The following is a 20,787-nucleotide window of genomic DNA, read 5'->3' on the forward strand; positions in this document are numbered from 1 at the left end:
AATCCCACCACTTTGAGAGGCCGAGGCAGGGGGACTGCTTGAGGCCAGGAGTTCAAGAACAGCCTGAGCAACATAACAAGACCCCATCTCCACAAAAAAAATAAAAAATAAAAAAGAAAGAAAGAATGGAAAAAAAGAAAAATTCACCAGTTAGCTAGGTGTGATGTCATGTGCCTATAGTCCTAGCTACTCAGGAGGCTGAGGTGAGAGGATTGCTTGAGCCCAGAAGTTTGAGGCTGCAGTGAGCTGATTGTGCCACTGTACTCCAGCCTGGGCGACACAGTGACACCCTGTCTCTAAATAAATTAAATAAATAAATACCCCAAACGAAATCTTTATGTTGTCACAGGTATGCAAAAGAATAAAGAGTGGCTGGGCGCAGTGGCTCATGCCTGTAATCCCAGCACTTTGGGAGGCCGAGGTGGGTGGATAATCTGAGGTCAGGAGTTCAAGACCAGTCTGGCCAACGTGGTGAAACTCTGTCTCTACTAAAAATACAAAAGATCAGCCGAGTGTGGTGGCGGGTGCCTGTAATCCTAGCTACTCGGGAGGCTGAAGCAGGAGAATCGCTTGAACCTGGGAGGTGGAGGTTGCAATGAGCCGTGATCGTACCACTGTACTCCAGTCTGAGCAGCGATACTATCTCAAAAAACAAAAAGAATAAAGAGTGGGAAAAATAAAAGTGAATAGGCAATAAAGATCACCTCTAGGGAGGAAGGGTGGAAAAAGCATGATGGGGAGTGGGTGGGGGAAGTGGCATCTTAACATTTTGTACTTTGGTATTTCTTTAAAGAAAATCTGGCTGGGTACAGTGGCTCATGCCTGTAATCCCAAAACTTTGGGAGGCCGAGGCAGGCAGATCACTTGAGGTCACGAGTTTGAGACCAGCCTCACCAACATGGCGAAACCCCATCTCTGCCAAAAATACAAAATTAGCCAGGCGTGGTGGCAGGCTCCTGTAATCCCAGCTACTCGGGAAGCTGAGGTAGGAGAATCACTTGAATCCAGAAGGTGGAGGTTGCAGTGAGCCGAGATGGTGCCACTGCACTCCAGACTGGGTGACAGGAGGGAGACTCTGCCTTAAAAAAAAAAAAAAAAAGAAAAGAAAAGAAAAGAAAATCTGAAACAACTATGGCAAAATGTTACTATTTGTTAAAACTAGGTGGAGGGTACAAATGTGTTTATTATATTACTTTCTGTCTTTTTGGTATATTTTAAATATTTCAAAATTTAAACAATGTTACACAGAAAAGATCTGGCCATATGCGTGGTATGCCCATTTTAAAAGGCCTATCCTATAGAATAAAGACAAGTTTAAGAAGGAGATCTTTCTTTATAACAGCAGAAAACAATTGAAAACAGAATTAGTAAAATAAATTGTGGTATAATCATACAATGCAATGCCAAGTAACCATAAATAAGTGATGGTTCAGAAGTCTGAATACTGGGCCAGGTGTGCTGGCTCATGCCTGTAATCCGAGTACTTTGGGAGGCCAAGGCAGGCAGATCACCGAAGGTCAGGAGTTCGAGACCTGCCTAGTCAACATGGTGAAACCCCTTCTCTACTAAAAATACAAAAATTAGTCAGGCGTGGTGGTGTGCACCTGTAATCTCAGCTACTAAAGAGGCTAAGGCAGGAGAGTCACTTGAGCCTGGGAGGCAAAGGTGGCAATGAGCCGAGATCATGGCACTGCACTCCAGCCTGGGTGACAGAGTGAGACTCCATCTCAAAAAAAAAAAAAAAAGAAGAAGAATAAGTCTGAATACTGCCTTAGAAAGATGCTGACAGCATATTAAGTGGAAAAAACAAGCTATAAAATCATAGGTTCTCAACTAAGGCATTAAATGGTTAAAGGAACCTTCTATATGCACCAACAGGCCAAAGTTCCATTAATGCACTTGCCATATTTTAGTCCCTTTTCAACTACCATCCATGGAAAGAAGTTAACCACAAGAACTCTAATAACAATAAAAAGCATAATAGATTAATTCTAGTTTCAAACAAGAAAGATATTGCTATAATATCCATACCGAACAGTTGTATTATAAGCCAAAAACAATTATTTCCCACCGTTGGTGTCAACAATTCTCATCTTTCCGGATGAGACCTGTTCTATCTCACCATCTAGTCAGACAGCTACCAGAGCTAGCACAGTAGCATAAATTGTTGATCACATATACAAAAAAAAAGCCAGGTAAAATATAATAAATGATATACAAAATAAATTGAGTCAGATACTATAAACAATGCAACCCAAAGCTACATGCCATATTTATAAGAGGAAAGAGTGGCAGCAAGAAGTCACTGAAAGAATTTTGAGAGAAAATGAAACATTTTGTCCTACTACATTTATACCTCTGATAAATTAGAAATTTACTTGGGTGCACTAAAACCTCTATTTTGTTAATTAAAACTTGCCAAAGGTCTAAGAATCATAAAGATCCTATGCTATAAAAACTGCAATAGCATATAACAAAGAGTGGGGAGTTAGGACTCTTGGGGAAATATTTCAATTATTATTCCTTTACTGTAAAAGTATTTTTGTGTTCTTTATACCTTGATGAAATATTTTTGAGACTATTAAGACCCAAAAGACATAAACTGCATTTATTGTGTAGAAATTCAGAATGGCTCAGGCTACACAACAGTAGTCAGATGTAAAGTGTACTAAATTTCATCTTCTAGAAGGGTTGATTTTGAATTCAATCATCCCTTGAGAGAAGACATCCCAGCTCGCATAATTTCATCAACCAGGAGAATGTTGGTGGCAATCACTGTGCTAAGGAAAAAGATGAGAGGGTGAGTAAAGCCTACTAACCCACTCTTAGCTTTTTTCCCCAGCAATCTTTACCTGTGTAGGGTACTTTGTTCTTTAATGATGTTGGTATGATATTTTATGAGACAAGGCCATTATAAATACAAATACAAATGTCATCCTTTTTTTTTTTTCCCAAGATGGAGTTTCACTCTTGTTGCCCAGGCTGGAGTGCAATGGCAAGACCTCAGCTCACTGCAACTTCTGCCTCCCAGGTTCAAGCAATTCTCCCGCCTCAGCCTCCCGAGTAGCTGGGATAACAGGCATCCACCACCATGCCTGGCTAATTTTTGTATTTTTAGTAGAGACAGGGTTTCACCGTGTTTGCCAGGCTGGTCTCAAACTCCTGACCTCAGGTGATTCACCCGCCTCGGCCTCCCAAAGTGCTGGGATTACAGGCATGAGCCACTGCACCAGCCCAAATATCACCCTTTGTATTATAATTGAAACTCCTTTGCTGATAAGGGGCATTCGTGATTTATATTCCAGCAAAATTGAGCTTATTTTTACAATATCATTTGATTTTCTCCATCATGCATGTGCTACTATTTCAGTAAATTTCCCCTTTTCTTTCCCCCTCAAATAGTAAGATTAATTTTTCTTATAACTTAACACTGCTAGGCCTAAAATATAAAAGGGACTATGGACTATAAAATGACAGAAGCTAGTTCTAATAACTGAATGCCACACCTTTTATACACTTGACAATTTTTCCACTGTACAGGGACAAAAATAATAGAAAAAATTTCATCTTAATATTATCAATTATAACTCTACAGGTCTTTCACTTTATGTTCATACGAACTTACCAAGAGTGAAGAAGTTGTTTTTTTACACAATAATTATCCCAAACTCCTGCATCTGCTGCTACCATTGGCTCACCTGAAAAGTAAAAACAATTTTCATACCAAAATCTTAGTATTTGCTATTAATATTAATTGATATCCTCTAAAAATATTTAATACACTACCAAAACTACTTTTGTCAAGGTCATCAATGACCTCCATATTGTTAAATCCAATGGTTGATTCTCAGGCCTCATCTACCAGTATTTAACACAGTTGATCACATTCTCCCCGCCTACTCTGTGTTATCTTCCAGGATACCACACTCCTCTGGTTTTCTTTCTTTTGCACTAGGGGCTCCTTTTCTGATTACTTTGCTGCTTCTTCCTCTTCCTCCCTGACCTCTTAACGTTGGAGTACCCAAAAGATCAGTCCTAGCCTCTTTTCTCTCTACCCTTAATCCCTAGGTGATCTCATCCAGACTTTTAGATTTAAACCATACATATCTGATGACTCTCAAGGTTTTTTGGGTGTTTTTATTTTTTTGTTTTTTGTTTTCTTTCTTTTTTTGGGGGGTGTTTTTGTTTTTGAGACAGAGATCTTGCTCTATCATTCAGGCTGGAGTGCAGTGGCACAATATCGGCTCCCTGCAACCTCCACCTCCTGGGTTCAAGCAATTCTCCCAAGTAGCTGGGATTATAGGTGCCTGTCACAATCCCCGGCTAATTTTTGCATTTTTAGTAGAGATGGAGTTTCACCATGTTGGCCAGGGTGGTCTTGAACTCCTGACCTTAAGTGATTCACCCACCTTGGCCTCCCAGAGTGCTGGGATTACAGGCATGAGCCACTGCACCTGGCCTGACTCTCAGGTTTTAATCTCCAACCCAGATCTCTTCCTTGAACTCCAGACCCATATATCCAACTTTTTTAATTAAAAGATTACAGATGCTTCAACCCTGACTCTGCCAAAACTGAATGCTGATGTCCTCTCACCCACAGCCTGCTCCAGCTAGTCTTCTCCACCACAGTTGATTGCAACTCCAACCTTCTACTTGTTCAGTTGACTTCTCTACAGAGTGCAGAGTGGTGAGAGTGATTCTCTTAAACATAATTAGGCCACATGCCTGGCCAACATGGTGAAACCCTGTCTCTACTAAAAATACAAAAATTAGCTGGGTGTGGTAGCAGACACCTATATTCCCAGCTACTCCGGAGGCTGAGGCAGGAGAATTGCTTGAACCTGGGAGGCAGAGGTTGCAGTGAGCCGAGATCGTGCCACTGCACTCCACAGCATGGGTGACAGAACGAGACTGTCTCATAAATTAATTAATTAGGCCATGTCACACCTCTGCTCAAAATTGCTCCCTGCCCCTCTAAAGTAAAAGCCAAAGTCCTGAGACTGGTCCAAATGCCCCTGCATGATCTGACCTTCTGTCACGTCTCTCACCTCCTTCCTCAAAAACATCAGACACTGACTTTTCCACTGGCTGTTCTCTTTCCCTAGAACACTTAACCCCAGTTGCCTACATGGCTAATTTCCTCACTTCCTTCCACTTTTTTTCAACAGACATCTTGATGATGCCTACCCTGACCAACCCTTTAAGCTGTCATTCTCTCTCCACCCTCCTGTACTAGCGTTCATGATCATTATTATACCACTCTTTTTTTTTCATATAATTCATTACTTTTTCTAAAATGCTGAAGGAGTTTATTTATTAAAGTTATTATTTACTGCCTACCTTCTCCCACTACAACATAAGCTCCCAGGGGCAGATATTTTTGTCTGTTTTGTTCTGTGTGAAGCCCAAGAGGAAAACAAGCACTCAATAACTATTTCTTAAATGAATGAACATTTTTTAAGAAGCTCAAAAATAAACTAAAGGCATCCAAAATTTAAATATTAAAGTTACCCAAACCTCTACTCCTTTACCATAAGATCTGGGTAACTAAAGAATAACCTCTTTCTTTATTAAGCAGATAATTTTCCTTCCGTTTCTTACCTGTATTCAAATCTATGCCCACAAGTTGTTTTGACTCGACATGCTCAGCCTGAACTTTTACTAGTGTTTCCTGTGGGTCATAACCAGCATTCTGAGCAAGAACCTTTAGGAATAAAAATAATAATAAATATATATGCATAATACCTTCACATATATCAAATATAAAAATACTCCTTACTCTTGTAAAAACACATCCATAACATGGCAATCATCTCCTTTTGAAGAATTCCACTTTTAATCTAAATCAAATTATTATTTCATCTATCTAGTACTTTTTATATTTACTTAAACATTTCCCCTATGCACATCACACTAAATTCTGAGGACATCAGAGTTCCCCCATTTCTACCCTACTACATTAATTTCCCTCCTTGCAAAAGGTTTTTTTTTTTTTTTTTTTTTAGTATGGAAGGAAGTAGAATGATATTCTTGTTTCCTCTAGTGCCGCTAGCCACATGCCCTCCAGTTCTTCATAGGCACTTGCTAAGGAAACCAGAATATTTGCAGCACCTTTGTGCCCCTCATCTTCGTGAGGAGAGTCATGACCTGTGGTAACAGAGCTGGAGATACCCGCACTCCAAACCAGGCTCATTTCCAAGTGGCCCCAAATCACCAGCTGATGAGGAAAAAGGTACCACCAATGTGTACTGGGGTTACCAATTTCTGTCAACAACAGGACCATACTGACTTTGCTGCTCTGGGGAAAGAAAAAATAGGAAATCTAATTCGCAAAGATTTCACAAAGTATGAAAAATTTTAATAAAAATTAGTAAAGAGATTTTGCTAACATTGTTAATAATGTTTTAATTCATGGTAATAGCATCTTTGAAGTAGTTTTACTATATTTCTAAGGTGGTTTGAAACCAATTAAGGCAAAGAGAAAGGAATGGTCGCTTTCTGTCCTTAGGTTGCCACATGGAAAAATTCTGTTTTCTCTTTTTCTAGGAATTATAATGATGATGACAAATGTAAGGTTGTATCTAGGAATGCTAAAGAGCCTCAAGTCCTCCCTCTCCACAATTTAAATTGATTACATTTGGATACCACTAACAAAACAAAGATGTACCATAAAATCTAACTAAATTTTAAATTCTAAACTTTTTCATTATGATTAGTTAATCATGAGTCATTTCTGAAGGAAATTTTTGGAGCTGCTTTAATTTTTGGAACTCAGAGAAAGAAGCAAGGGGGTAAGTTGGCTATTTCATGAGATCGTGCAAGGATTCTGGGCTGTTATCCCAAAAGCTTCCCTGCTTTAGTTGTAAAATATCTAAGATAAAATTGTGTAAGGAAATGCATATAAACACCTGTCTACTCCATTAACTATCAGATAATAGGGGCAATTTGTAATTAAACACCTTTATGTCTAACCAGTTGTTATTTGGCTGAAAGGGTAGTTGTACCTTGGGAGTAATGAGTAAGGCATCAGCAAAAGCTTGGACTCCAAGATGAGCTCTTCCTTTTATATCGTTCTTATATGTAACAAGAGCTTCAGCCATTGCCACTTCAATTGCACCAGCTCCAGGAACCATACAACCTACTGGAGAGAAAAAATATGATTGGCAAGACATGCCATAAAGACCAAAAGAGAGACAGAGAGAGAGAGAGAAAAGCAATTCACTATTTAAGTATGTTCTATTATCTACAGAAGCCAAATAAATTGCACAGCTTAGTAATTACTCAGTTGTCTTATGAAACATCCTGAAGTTATATGTCATTAAATAAATAGGCATAGTACAGATAACTGGCTGCAAACAGCTTATTTTTCTGCTTATCCTCTGGTAAACAAGATTAATTTATTTTTACCTTCATCTTACTCTTCTATAACTACTTTTTTTTTTTTTTTTTCTGAGATGGAGTTTTACTCCATCACCCAGGCTGGAGTGTAGTGGCATGATCTCGGCTCACTCCAACCTCTGTCTCCCAGGTTCAAGGGATCCTCCTACTTCAGCCTTCTAAGTAGCTGGAATTACAGGCATGCACCACCACACCCACCTATTTTTTGTATTTTTAATAGAGACAGGGTTTCACCATGTTGGCCAGGCAGGTCTTGAACTCCTGACTTCAAGTGATCCACCCACCTCCGTCTCCCAAAATGCTGGGATTACAGGTGTGAGCCACTACACCCGGCCTTATGACTACTTTTAAGAGGTATTTATAATTTATATTGACAGGTAACTGATTACAATATCTAACATGAAAATTTTTTAAACCAAGATAATTTGTCCCTAGTTTTTGATAGGGAATTCTTGGAACTCAATGAAGTATTTGTTTTTTGTACTGGAGCAGAACTCAAACTGCTATCTAAGAAAAAAATTAAATGGTATTATTATTCCAAAGCGAGAGTTTTGGTTAAACACATCAAATTTCACATCAGGATATGACTTTTATATCTGCTACTTGTATGGTTTCATAAAGTTTATGACTCTTATTTAAATCAGCAAACTTGCTTTAAAACAAAACAATACGAAAACAATCTCCCCTTTTATCTCACATCATTTTAAAATTACTACCCTCTTTCTCTGCTTCACTTCACAACATAACTGCTCAAAGAGTTGTTTACCCACCAGATGATTATATCATTACCTCCCATTCACATTTTTTAAAAGTACCTCGTTAAATACAGACTATACTCAAAAGAATATTTATATGTGTAAGATACAAAGAATAAATGTACAAATAAACAAATGTATCCATGTACCTACCACCCAGCTTATGAAAGAGATTACTAGAACCTTTGAAAACTTCCCTGATCCCATTCCCTATGAAAACACAACGTATCAAAATTTTAGCATCCCTACAGCAGTATTTAAGAGAAATTTGTATCATGAAACACCTATATAAGGAATGAAGAAAGTTCTCAAACTAATGACCCCAGCTTCCACCTTAAGAAACTAGAAAAGGGCAGGGTCTGGTGGCTCATTCCTATAATCCCAGCATTTTGGGAGGCCAAGGCAGGTAGATCACTTGAGCCCAGAAATTCAAGACCAGCCTGGGCAACACAGTGAGACCCCATCTCTACAAAAAACACAACAATTAGCCAGGTGTGGTGGCACACACCTGTAATCCCAGCTACTTAGGAGGCTAAGGTGGGAGGACTGCCTGAGCCTGGGAAGTCAAGGCTGCAGTGAGCCGTGACCATGCCACTGCACTCCAGCCTAGGCGACAGATCAAGACTCTGTTTCAAAAAGAAACAAACAAACAAAAAACTAGAAAAGGAAGCACAAATGAAACCTAATATAAGCAAAAGAAAGGAAATAATTAGGATGAAAGTGGAAATTAATCAAATGACAAATGTCAGAAATGAGAAAATTTATATCACTACAGATTCTACAGATATTAAAAAGAATAACAAATGAATATTATGATTGACTTCATGACAATAAAGTTGAAACTGTAGATCAGAAGTTAGTACACTTTCTGCAAAAGGCCAGTTAATATTTTTCAGGCCATACCATTTCTTTTGCAACTATTCAACTCTGCCACTGTAACACAAAAATAGCCATAGACAATATATAGACAAATGAGTATGGCCACATTCCAACAAAACTTTATTTACCAAAACAGACAGCAAACCAGATTTAGCTCATAGATAGTAGTTGATGATCCTAACTTAGATGAAATGGACAAATTCTTGAAAGACGACAAATCACTAAAGCTCACTCAAAAAAAACAAAACATTTATAGCCCTATGTCTATTAAAAAAATTGAATGTGTCATTAAAAGCTTTCCCACAAAGAAAACTCCAGGCTCAGATGGCTTTATTGACAGTCTACCAAACACTTAAGAAAGAAATAATACAATAATACCAATTCTCCACAACAACTTAACACTTTCAGAAATTTGAACAAGAAGAAAAACTTTCCAATTCACCCTGAGTACAGCATTGTTCTAACACCAAAAAAGATAAAAGCATTACAAGAAAAAATATACACAGACCAATACCCCTTATGAATACAGATGTAAAAATTCTTAACAAAATTTTAGCCAATTAAATCAAATAATACACAAAAAGGAGAATACACATAGTAGCATTATTCACAATAGCCAAAAGGTAAATGCAACACGTTTCCAATAATAGACAAATTAAATGTGGCATATACATACAATAGAATATTATTCTATTATATAGAATAATATATATAATTATTATATATATAATTATATATATTATAAATGGTAAAAAGGAAGGAAATTCTGGCACATGCTACAACATGAATGAACCTTGATGACACTATGTAAAGTGAAATAAGCCAGACAAAGGATAAAAACTGTATGATTCCAATGATATGAGGTACATAGAGTAAACTCATAGAGACAGAAAGTAGAATGGTGGTTACCCAGGGCTGGGGAGGTGGGTAGAGAATGGAGAGTTATTGTTTAATGGGTTCGGAGTTTCAGTTTTGCAAGGAAAGAAAGTTCTGGAGATGGGTGGTGATAATAGTTACACAACAATGTGAATGCACTTACTAACACTGAACTGTACACTTAAAAATTGTTAAACTGTAAATTTTATGTTATGTATATTTATCACAATTTAAAATATAATTTTTTAAAAATGTAATCCATTAATTTTTTAAAAAGTAAAACACATTATAACTAAGTATAGTTTATCCCAAGAATGTAAGGTTTGACATTTGAATCAATCAATGTAATTTACTGTACGAAAAAACTAAATGAGGGCTGGGTGCAGTGGCTCACGCTTGTAATCCCAGAACTTTGGGAGGCCAAGGCAAGCAGATCACCTGAGGTCAGGAGTTTGAGACCAGCCAGGCCAACATGGTGAAACTCCATCTCTACTAAAACATACAAAAATTACCCTGGCATGGTGGTGCATGCCTGTAATCCCACCTACTCAGGAGGCTGATGCAGGAGAATCGCTTGAACCTGGGAAGCAGAGGTTGCAGTGAGCCAGGATTGTGCCATGGCACTCCAGCCTGGGCAACAAAGCGAGACTCCATCTCAAAAAAAAAAAACAAAACTGAGAAAAATAATATGATCACCTCAATAGATGCACAAAAAGCATTTGGCATTTATTCTCGTGTGTGTGTGTGTGTGTGTGTTTTGACAACAACAACAACAAGTTTCACTCTTGTCTCCCAGGCTGAAGTCCAGTGGCACAATCTCGGCTCACTACAACCTCCGCCTCCCAGGTTCAAGCAATTCTCCTGCCTCAGCCTCATGAGAAGCTGAGATTGCAGGTGCCTGCCACCATGCCTAGCTAATTTTTGTATTTTTAGTAGAGACAGAATTTCACCATGTTGGCCAAGCTGGTCTCGAATTCCTGACCTCAGGTGATCCACCTGCGTCAGCCTCCCAAAATGCTAGAATTACAGGTGTAAGCCACTGCGACCAGCCTGGCATTTATTCTTGATTAAAAACTGTCAGCAAACTAGGCGCAGAAGGAAAAACTTCCTCAAGCTGATAAAAACCTATAGCTAACATCATACGTAATGGGGAAAGATTGAATGCTTTCCCCCTAAGGTCAGCGATGAGGAAAGGATGTCCATTCTCATTATTTCTAGTCAACATTATACTGGAGGTTCTGGCCCATGAAATAAGGGAGAAAATTTTAAAATATCCATATTGGAAAGAAAAAAGTATAACTGTATTAGCAGACAATGTAATCACTTATACAGACAATTCAATGAAGCCTATAAGAAAGCTAATTGTGATTTAGCGAGGTTGCAGAATTCAAGATCAATGTACAAAAATAAAATACATTTCTATATATTAGCAACTAACAATCAGAAATGGAAATTTTAAAAATAACATATACAATAGCAACAAAATAAATGAAATATATAGAGATAAACATGGAAAAAAGTGTGTGAGGCTCATATACTAAGAACTATGAAATATTGCTGAGATAAATTCAAGAAGACTCAAGTAGATAAGATGATATTCATGAGTTAGAAGGCTCATTATTAAAATACCAACTATCTCCAAATTGATCTACAGATTTAATAAAATTCCAATCAAACGGGGTGCAGGGGCTCACACCTGTAATCCAAGCACTTTGGGAGGCCAAGGTGGGAGGATCGCTTGAGCCCAGGAGTTTGAGACCAGCCTGGGTAACAACATAATGAGACGTTGTCTCTACAGAAAATAAAAAAAAGTTAACCAGGCATGGTAGTGGATGCTTGTGGTTCCAGCTACTTGGGAAGCTAAGGTGGGAGAGCCATTTGAGCTCAGCAGGTCGAGTCTGCAGTGAGCCATGATCACGCCACTGCACTCCAGCCTGAGTGACAGAGTAAGATCCTTTCTAAAAAAAAAGTTCTGATCAAAATCCCAGCAGCAGTCTTTTTGGTAGAAATTGACAAGCTGATTCTAAAATTCATATGGAAGTCATAAGGAAATGCCAAAGACTTAGAATGACCAAAATAACTTAAAAAAAAATGAGAGTTAACAATACTGATTTCAAGATTTATCATAAAGCTACAGTCGTCAGGACCATAAGATATTAACATTAAAATAGACAAATGCATCAGTAGAACAGAAAAAAGAGCACAGAAATAGAACCACACAAATATGAAAAACTGATTTTTTATACATTAGAAAAGGCAATTCGGTGGTGAAAGTAAAGTCTTTTCAGCAAGTAAGACTAAAACAATCTGACAGCTTTATATGAAAAAAATGAACTTATATCCATACTTGCACCATATACAAAAATTAACTTAAAATGAATCACAGACCCAAATGTAAAATATAAGACTATAACACTTTTAGAGGAAAATCTTTGTGACCCTAGGTTAGGTAAAGATTTTTTAGATACCACACCAAAAGCATAATCCATGAGAGAATAAAAATAATAAATTAGACTTCATCAAAATTAAGAACTTCTCTTTGAAAGGCACTGTTAATAATAAAATAAGCCATTGAGGAGAAAAATTTGCCAATCATTATCTGAAAAAGCACTTGTACCCAACATATATACAAAGAACTCTCAAACTCAACAATAGAAAACTAACACAATTTTTTTTCTTTTCTTTTCTTTTCTTTTTTTCTTTCTGGAAACAGGGTCTCTCTCTGTTGCCCAGGCTGGAGTGCAGTGGTGTGATCATAGCTCACTGTAACCTCAAACTCTTGGGGCTCAAGTGATATTCCTGCCTCAGCCTCCTAAGTAGCTGGAACTACAGGTACAGGCCACCACGCCCGGCTATTTGTGTGTGTGTATAGAGTCATGGTCTTGCTATGTTGCCCAGGCTGGTTTCCAACTCCTGGGCTCAAGCAATCCTCCCACCTTGGCCTCCCAAAGAGCTGGAATTACAGGTGAGAGCCACTGTGCATGGCCAACAATCCAATTTTTTAAAAGGGCAAAAGATTTAAACAGAAAATTCACCAAAGATACATGGATAGCAAATAAGCACATTAAAAGATGCTCAACATGGGCTGAATATGGTGGCTCATGCCTACAAATCCCAGCACTCCGGGAGGCTGAGGGGAGAAAACTGCTTGAGGCCAGGAGTTCAAGACCAGCCTGGGCAACACAGAGAGACCTCATCTCTACAAAAAAAAAAAAATTTAAAAATTAGCCAGATGTGGTGGCATGCACCTATTGTCCAGCTGAGGTGGGAGGATCACTTGAGCACAGGAGTTTGAGGCTGCAGTGAGCCATGACTGCACCACTGCACTCTAGCCTGGGTGACAGAGCAAGACCCTGTCTTGAGAAAAATATATATATGTGAGGTTTGTGAGGTTTGCAGCCAGGTGCAGTGGCTCATGCCAGTAATCCCAGCACTTTGGGAGGCCAAGGCAAGTGGATCCCTTGAGCCCAGGAGTTCAGGACCAACCTTGGCAACACAGTGAAACCTCATCTCTACCAAAAATACAAAAATTAGCCAGTTTCAAAACCTGGTCTCAAAATAAATAGATAGATTAAACAGATTAAAATTTAAAAATAAAATTAAAAAAAATTTAAAGGCCAGGCATGGTGGCTCACACCAGTAATTTCAGCACTTTGGGAGGCCAAGGACGGCAGATCGCTTGAGCCCAGGAGTTCGAGACCAGCCTGGCCAACATGGCGAAACCCCATCTCTACTAAAAATACAAAAAATTAGCCGGGTGTGGTGGTGCACGCCTGTAATCCCAGCTACTTGGGAGGCTGAGGCAGAAGAATCGCTTGAACCTGGGAGGCGGAGGTTGCAGTGGGCTGAGATTGCACTACTGCACTAAAGCCTGGGCAACAGAGGGAGACTCTGTCTAAAAAAAAATATATATATATACACATACATAGGTGTTTGTGTATGCGTATATATACATATATACACACATATATGTGAGGTTCATACCAATCACAAGAGCTTACCATCTTCAACGGCATTTTTGATAGCACGAAGTCCATCTCTCATGGCGTCCTTGACTTGTGTGAGAGTATGCTTATTTGGTCCTTTAACCAACAAGGTAACAGAGCGAGGGTTAACACACTCCTCGATAATAAAAGTGAACTTTTCTTCACCCTAAAGGGTGGCACAAAAATATATAATTGTAATATTTAATGTCATTATAAAATCAACAATTTATACTAGAATGCAATCTTCATTTGAATTTTTCTTATCAAGCATAACTAAAGATATGTTTAAAAGGAGTTAAGTTATATCTGAACTCTTAACAAACATTTAGGTAAATAAACTGTAAAATCTGTTCCATGAATTAGATCTCAAAACACAAAACATGAAATAGAAGATCAAGTAGTATTTTTCTTTAAAAAAAGGAGCTTAGTATTCACTTTATAACCACTATTCACAGAAATACTCACTAATGTATACTCATACACAAGACCAGCATGTCCCAAGCAATCTACAGTGAGATCTTCAAAAGAATTCACAGCCATTCCACCACAAGCAAGAGAGAGTCTGAAATTACATATATGTCACCATAGCTTGATTATGGAAAACATAAATACTAACTTCTTAGAAAAGATCTCTAATGCAGAAGACTGTATTGTTATTGTATTGTATTGTTTTGGGTTTTTAATTGACTAATAAAATTGTCTATATTTATCGAGTACAACATGATGACGTTTTTAAATATGTATACACTGTGGAATGGCTAAATCAAGCAAATTAACATACACATTGCCTATGTGAGGCTTGATTTAGCCATTTTTGTGATAAGAACACTTAAAATCTACTCTCAGCATTTTTCAAGAATCCAACACATTGTGTATTCTTGGGTGGGTTTGCAAAAGATTTTTTAAAAGAACAATATATTGTTATTAACTATAGTTGCCATGTTGAACAATAGATCTCTTGAATTTATTCCTCCTAACTGAAATTTTGTATCCTTTGACCCACATATCCCCAGTGCTCCTTCCCTCCCACTGCCTCAGCCCCTGGTAACCACCATTTTACTATCTACTTCTATGAGTTCAACTTTTTTAGATTCCATATATAAAAGTGAGATCATGCTGTATTATGTTGTATTGTTTTGTTTTTAAGATCTGTTTTAAAAAGATAAAAACTTTTCTTATACTTCAGCAAAGTTCTGCAGTAGGTTAACAACCTTGCTTTTTGACAGTTCAATTATTTACTGAAACTAAAAACAAAATTTGGATTTTTTTATGCCACTGTTTTGTTCAACAGCATTTACACATAAGCCAAAAGGAAAACACATGGAATAGTTTCCATTTACTCTGTTAAAAACTTAGGATATATAATTATCTGCAAGCTTACCTTTCCATATTTCTTCTTTTTGCTCTGCGAAGAGCTACTATTCCATGTTTTGCAAGAGTATTTAAGGAAAATGGATCAATTCCCTATAATCAAATTAACATAAAAATTATAAACATGTTTTAAACCAGTATTTCTCAAACCTTTTGGTCTCAGCACCACTTTACTCTCTTAAAAATTATTAAGTACCCAAAGAGCTTTTGTTTATGTAAGCTCTATCTATAATATTTATATTATAAAAACTGAGAAATTTTTAAACTGTTAATTCATTTAAATAATAAGGCCATTTTATGTTAATATACATTTTAAATGAAACTTTACTATACTTTTGAAAACAAAATTATATATAGTGAGCTAGCAGTGGCATTACTTCACATTTTTGCTCATCTCTTCAATGTTTATCTTCATAGAAAACAAGTGGATTCTCATATCTGATTCAGTATTCAATTTGGAATGATATGTTATTTTCGTTCAAGTTTATGAAGAAAATCTGGCCCCACACAGATAAATGTTGTAAAGGGAGTAATATTTTAATAGCATTCTCAGATAACTATGGAAATTCTTCTTTGATACTATACCAAAACTCAACAAGTAATAGTTTCTCAAAGGTTAGTTTCACTATGGAACCATAGCAATGAACTTTTCATACTATCTCACATTAAAACACGTTGGTGTAACTTGCACACTGAATGGATTATTTATCCATTGACTAAAAATCATGCATTTTTAGTCATGTAGACAGCATCAGTTCACTGAGTTAGGCAAAGTTTCCACATGTTGACACATTTCATGTATAACATGTTGTTATACATGTGGAAACTGTCATGTTATACATGTGGAAACTTTGCCTATCTCAGTGAACAAAAACTCACATTTGTTAATATCACTACTATTATCAGGAAAGTCTTTTAAGTATTGGAAAGCTGTCAAGTTCACATGGCAGATACAAGTTTTCTGAAATTCTAATTTTTGTTTAAAAGTTCAAATGTTATTGACAACAAATACTGGGCCCTCCGGGAGCGTCTGAGGAGGCGCCGGCCGCTGCGGGCTCGGGAGCCGCACCGCGCCGGCCCGAGCCTCTGGACTAGGCCCACGGAGCCGCTCGCCCCGACCCAACCGCCCGATGTCCTCAAGATGGAGGCAGCGGGGGCGGTGGCGTAAAGAAAGCGGCGCTGTGGGCGCCGGAGTGGGGGCCCGGGCGGAGGCGGTGGCGGGATGGGGCTGTTGCTCACGATCCTGGCGTCGGCCGTGCTGAGTTCCTTCCTCACGCTCCTCGCCCAGTTCCTCCTGCTGTGCCGCAGACAGCCCGAGCCTCCGGCGGACGAGGCCGCCCGCTTGGGCGAGGGCTTCCGCTACATCAAGCCAGTGCCGGGCCTGCTCCTAAGGGAGTACCTTTACGGCGGCGGCCGGGATGAGGAGCCCTGCGGGGCGGCCTCTGAGGGCGGCGCGACCCCCACCGCCGCCCCCGAGACCCCCGCCCCGCCGACGTGGGAGACTTGCTACTTCCTCAACGCCACCATCCTATTCCTGTTCCGGGAGTTGCGGGACACCGCGCTGACCCGCCGCTGGGTCACCAAGAAGGGTTCGAAAAGCTGCTGCAGACCAAGACGGCCGGGCGCCTGCTGGAGGGGCTGAGCCTGCGGGACGTGTTCCTGGGCGAGACGGTGCCCTTCATCGAGACCATCCGGCTCGTCCGGACCCTCGTGCCCTCGGCCACCGGGGAGCCCGACGGCCCCGAAGGGGAGGCGCTGCCCGCCGCCTGCCCCGAGGAGCTGGCCTTCGAGGCGGAGGTGGAGTACAACGGGGGCTTCCACCTGGCCATCCACGTGGACCTGGTCTTAGGCAAGTCCGCCTACTTGTTTGTCAAGCTGTCCCGCGTGGTGGGGAGGCTGCGCTTGGTCTTCACGCGCGTGCCCTTCACCCACTGGTTCTTCTCCTTCGTGGAGGACCCGCTGATGGACTTCAAAGTGCGCTCCCAGTTTGAAGGGCGGCCCATGCCCCAGCTCACCTCCATCATCGTCAACCAGCTCAAGAAGATCATCAAGCGCAAGCACATCCTCCCGAATTACAAGATCAGGTTTAAGCCGTTTTTTCCATACCAGACCTTGCAAGGATTTGAAGAAGGTGAAGAGCATATCCATATACAACAACGGGCACTTACTGAAGGCCGTCTTAAAGTTACATTGTTAGAATGTAGCAGGTTACTCATTTTTGGATCCTGTGACAGAGAGGCAAATGTTCATTGCACACTTGAATTAAGCATTAGTGTTTGGGAAGAAAAACAGAGGAGTTCTATTAAGACGGTTGAATTAATAAAAGGGAATTTACAAAGTGTTGGACTTACACTTCGTTTTGTCCAGTCAACTGTTGGGTATGCTGGACACGTCATCACTGAAACTGTGGCTCCAAACTCGCCTGCTGCAATTGCAGATCTTCAGCAGGGAGATCGACTTATTGCCATTGGAGGTGTGAAAATCACATCAACACTGCAAGTGTTGAAGCTTATCAAGCAGGCTGGTGACCGAGTCCTGGTGTACTATGAAAGGCCTGTTGGCCAGAGTAATCAAGGTACAGTGCTGCAAGATAACTTTGGCCAGTTGGAAGAAAACATTTTGCGAAGCTCATGCCAATCAGGTTATGAAGAGGAAGCTGCCGGGTTGACAGTAGATACTGAAAGTAAAGAGCTGGATTCTGAATTTGAAGACTTGGCAAGTGATGTCAGAGCACAAAACGAATTCAAAGATGAGGCACAATCATTAAGTCATAGTGCCAAATGTGCTCCAACAACACTTTCTATTAAACCCCTTGGAGCTGTATCACCAGTTTTAAACCATAAATTAGCTGTAAGAAGTCACCCACTACCACCAAAATTTCAGTCCAAAGGTGGAAATAAACCTCCACCCCTAAAAACTTCTGAGATAACAGACCAGGCACAAGTGTGAAAACCCATCCAGGGATCTACTTTCAAACCACCTGTGCCACCACGACCACAAGTGAAAGTTCCTTTGCTTTCCACTGATGCCCCAAATCAGGCAGAACCAGATGTTCTTGTTGAAAAGCCAGAGGTGCTGCCACCTCCTCTTGTAGATAAATCTGCTGAAAAGCAAGCAAAAAATGTGGATCCCATAGACGATGCAGCTGCGTCTAAGCAGTTTTTAGCAAAGCAAGAAGTGGCCAAAGATGTCACTTCAGAAACTTCGTGCCCTACTAGGGACAGTTGGGATGACCGTCAAACATGGGAATCATCAGAAATTCTTTATCGTAATAAGCTAGGAAAATGGACAAGAACCAGAGCATCCTGTTTGTTTGACATAGAAGCCTGTCACAAGTACTTAAACACTGCATTGTGGTGCAGGGATCCTTTTAAGTTGGGAGGTCTCATCTGTTTGGGGCATGTTAGTTTAAAACTTCAAGATGTGGCTTTAGGATGCCTAGCTACATCAAACATGGAATACCTTTCCAAATTGAGACTGGAAGCCCCCTCACCTAAGGCTACAGTCACTAGAACTGCACTACACAATCTGAGTATGCAAAAGGGATTCAATGACAAATTTTGTTATGGTGACATTACTATTCACTTCAAATATTTGAAAGAAGGAGAATCAGACCACCATGTAGTTACTAACATAGAGAAAGAGAAAGAACCCCATTTGGTTGAAGAAGTTTCTGTTCTCCCTAAAGAGGAGCAATTTGTTGGACAGATGGGTTTAACAGAAAACAAACACAGTTTCCAGGATACTCAGTTCCAGAACCCAACATGGTGTGACTACTGTAAGAAAAAAGTTTGGACTAAAGCAGCTTCCCAGTGTATGTTTTGTGCTTATGTTTGCCATAAAAAATGTCAAGAAAAGTGTCTAGCTGAGACTTCTGTTTGTGGAGCAACTGATAGGCGAATAGACGGGACCCTGAAAAACCTTAGCTGGAAGGACAGGAAACCCTCTTAGGCCTGCCTCCTCATGCTGATGCTGAAGTTAGCAAGTCAGTCAATAAAACAACAGGTTTGACAAAGCATATTATCAATACTAGTTCTTGTTTATTAAATTTCCGTCAAGTCTCTAAAACTTGTCTTTCTGAACCAGGAACCAATCTCATAGAACCTTCACCAAAACACACACCCAACACGTCAGACAATGAAGGCAGTGATACGGAGGTCTGTGGTCCAAACAGTCCTTCTAAATGGGGAAACAGCGTAGGAATAAAGTTAGTGAGAAAAGAGGGTGGTCTGGATGACAGTGTTTTCATTGCAGTTAAAGAAATTGGTCATGATATGTACAGGGGCTTGCCTACAGAGGAAAGGATCCAGAAACTCGAGTTCACGTTGGATAAGCTACAGAATGAAATTGATCAGGAGTTGGAACACAATAATTCCCTTGTTAGAGAAGAAAAAGAGACAACTGATACAAGGAAGAAATCACTTCTTTCTGCTGCTTTAGCTAAATCAGTGAAAGCCTACAAGCTCTAACACTTCTTATGATCCACTTCAGAGCAGGCACTGAAAATATAGAAATTTTAGAAAGTCTGTCTTTAGACCAGCACTCCAAAAATATAAGCAAGTACACAGATGATACAGAAGAAGACCTTGATAATGAAATAAGCCAACTAATAGACTCTCAGCCATTCAGCAGCATATCAGATGACTTATTTGGCCCATCTGAGTCTGTGTAGCAGACAGGTCTATTTAAACTTTCAAATGAACAGGGTAAAGTTGCATCTAAAGTACCACAGGTACAACTGTGTTTAAATCCTCTTATGTACTCTGGCCTGCTTCTCCAGTTACTTGCTTGTGTAAGAACAAAAATCAAAAAGGTTGTTTTCCAGTAAAAACATGACCAGCTTACTAATTGGTTGTTTTGGATTACATTTATAGCTATGCTTCTTTGGGTTTATACTGGGAATTTATTTTTACTAAATCATCTAACTTTTCTAATTATGTAATTATGTAAGCTAACTTTTCATGTTTATGTATATATGATGTCCCCTTGTGTTATTTTCCTTCCTCTTGGTTTTTGAATTAGTGTTAAATAAAATACTGTCTAGATTCTTAAAATATTTTCATTTCCATCATGGTTATAACAAATTTGCTGCATTCCCAAATTGACAACAGCAATCATTGAGGGAACAGGTTTTGAATCTTTCTTTTGTGTTATGAAGTTTGTCGTCTCTACTTGCTTGAGATTTTTGTTATTTTGGGGGTTTGGGGGTGCTTTTTGTTTTGTTTTTGCCAAATGTAACATGAAAGCAGATGCTGCAGCTTTAGTCTGTTATGCTGATTTAGTAAAAAAAAAAAATTTACATTAAAAAAATACTATCAGTTGTTTTAAGTCACAGAATTTCTTCATTCATTTTTGAGAGAAATCTACCAAATACCTGTATCTAGATAACCACAATTTGTCTATCAGTCATTCTTCCATGTAAAAGTGGCATTCCATGAAAAAGTGGTTAGTTTACCTTGCAATTCAAACAATTACACAAGTGCTTTCCTTCAAGACAACCATCATGTTTTGGTATGCAATAA

General features: G+C 39.3%; 2 protein-coding genes across 5 annotated transcripts; one reads left to right on the plus strand and one right to left on the minus strand.

Moving 5' to 3' along the window:
- Positions 1 to 2,584: 2,584 nt before the first annotated feature.
- On the minus strand, positions 2,585 to 16,926 carry LOC129017010 (T-complex protein 1 subunit zeta-2-like). Of its 4 annotated transcripts, none has more exons than XM_063655588.1 (8): positions 16,665 to 16,926; positions 15,276 to 15,358; positions 14,360 to 14,456; positions 13,910 to 14,060; positions 7,005 to 7,141; positions 5,602 to 5,704; positions 3,626 to 3,698; positions 2,585 to 2,780 (listed from the first exon to the last, which is right to left on the minus strand). In XM_063655588.1, the coding sequence occupies exons 2-8, from the start codon at positions 15,281 to 15,283 to the stop codon at positions 2,708 to 2,710; spliced, it is 642 nt and encodes a 213-aa protein (XP_063511658.1). In that variant the 5' UTR covers positions 15,284 to 15,358; positions 16,665 to 16,926; the 3' UTR covers positions 2,585 to 2,707. The 4 variants fall into 4 exon arrangements, with proteins under 4 accessions (XP_063511658.1, XP_054312962.2, XP_054312963.2 ...); XM_054456987.2 differs by having other exon boundaries at positions 16,505 to 16,715; XM_054456988.2 differs by lacking the exon at positions 16,665 to 16,926 and adding an exon at positions 16,505 to 16,617 and having other exon boundaries at positions 2,595 to 2,780; positions 7,005 to 7,138.
- Positions 16,412 to 20,038, plus strand: LOC129017001 (PDZ domain-containing protein 8-like). The gene is given in 4 exon segments (XM_054456949.2): positions 16,412 to 16,851; positions 16,854 to 19,187; positions 19,190 to 19,711; positions 19,714 to 20,038. Coding segments are annotated over 4 exon segments (3,444 nt in total). The 5' UTR covers positions 16,412 to 16,487; the 3' UTR covers positions 19,938 to 20,038.
- Positions 20,039 to 20,787: the final 749 nt, after the last annotated feature.

Source organism: Pongo pygmaeus, chromosome 19 (assembly GCF_028885625.2).
Source record: "Pongo pygmaeus isolate AG05252 chromosome 19, NHGRI_mPonPyg2-v2.0_pri, whole genome shotgun sequence".
NCBI lineage: Eukaryota > Metazoa > Chordata > Mammalia > Primates > Hominidae > Pongo > Pongo pygmaeus.

Coding starts and splice junctions, on each gene's coding strand:
- LOC129017010 (XM_063655588.1), bottom strand. Junction 7,142..13,909: donor CAAAAATGCCGTTGAAGATG/GTAAGCTCTTGT, acceptor TTTTCTCTCCAG/TAGGTTGTATGGTTCCTGGA. Junction 2,781..3,625: donor AAACAACTTCTTCACTCTTG/GTAAGTTCGTAT, acceptor CTTTTTCCTTAG/CACAGTGATTGCCACCAACA.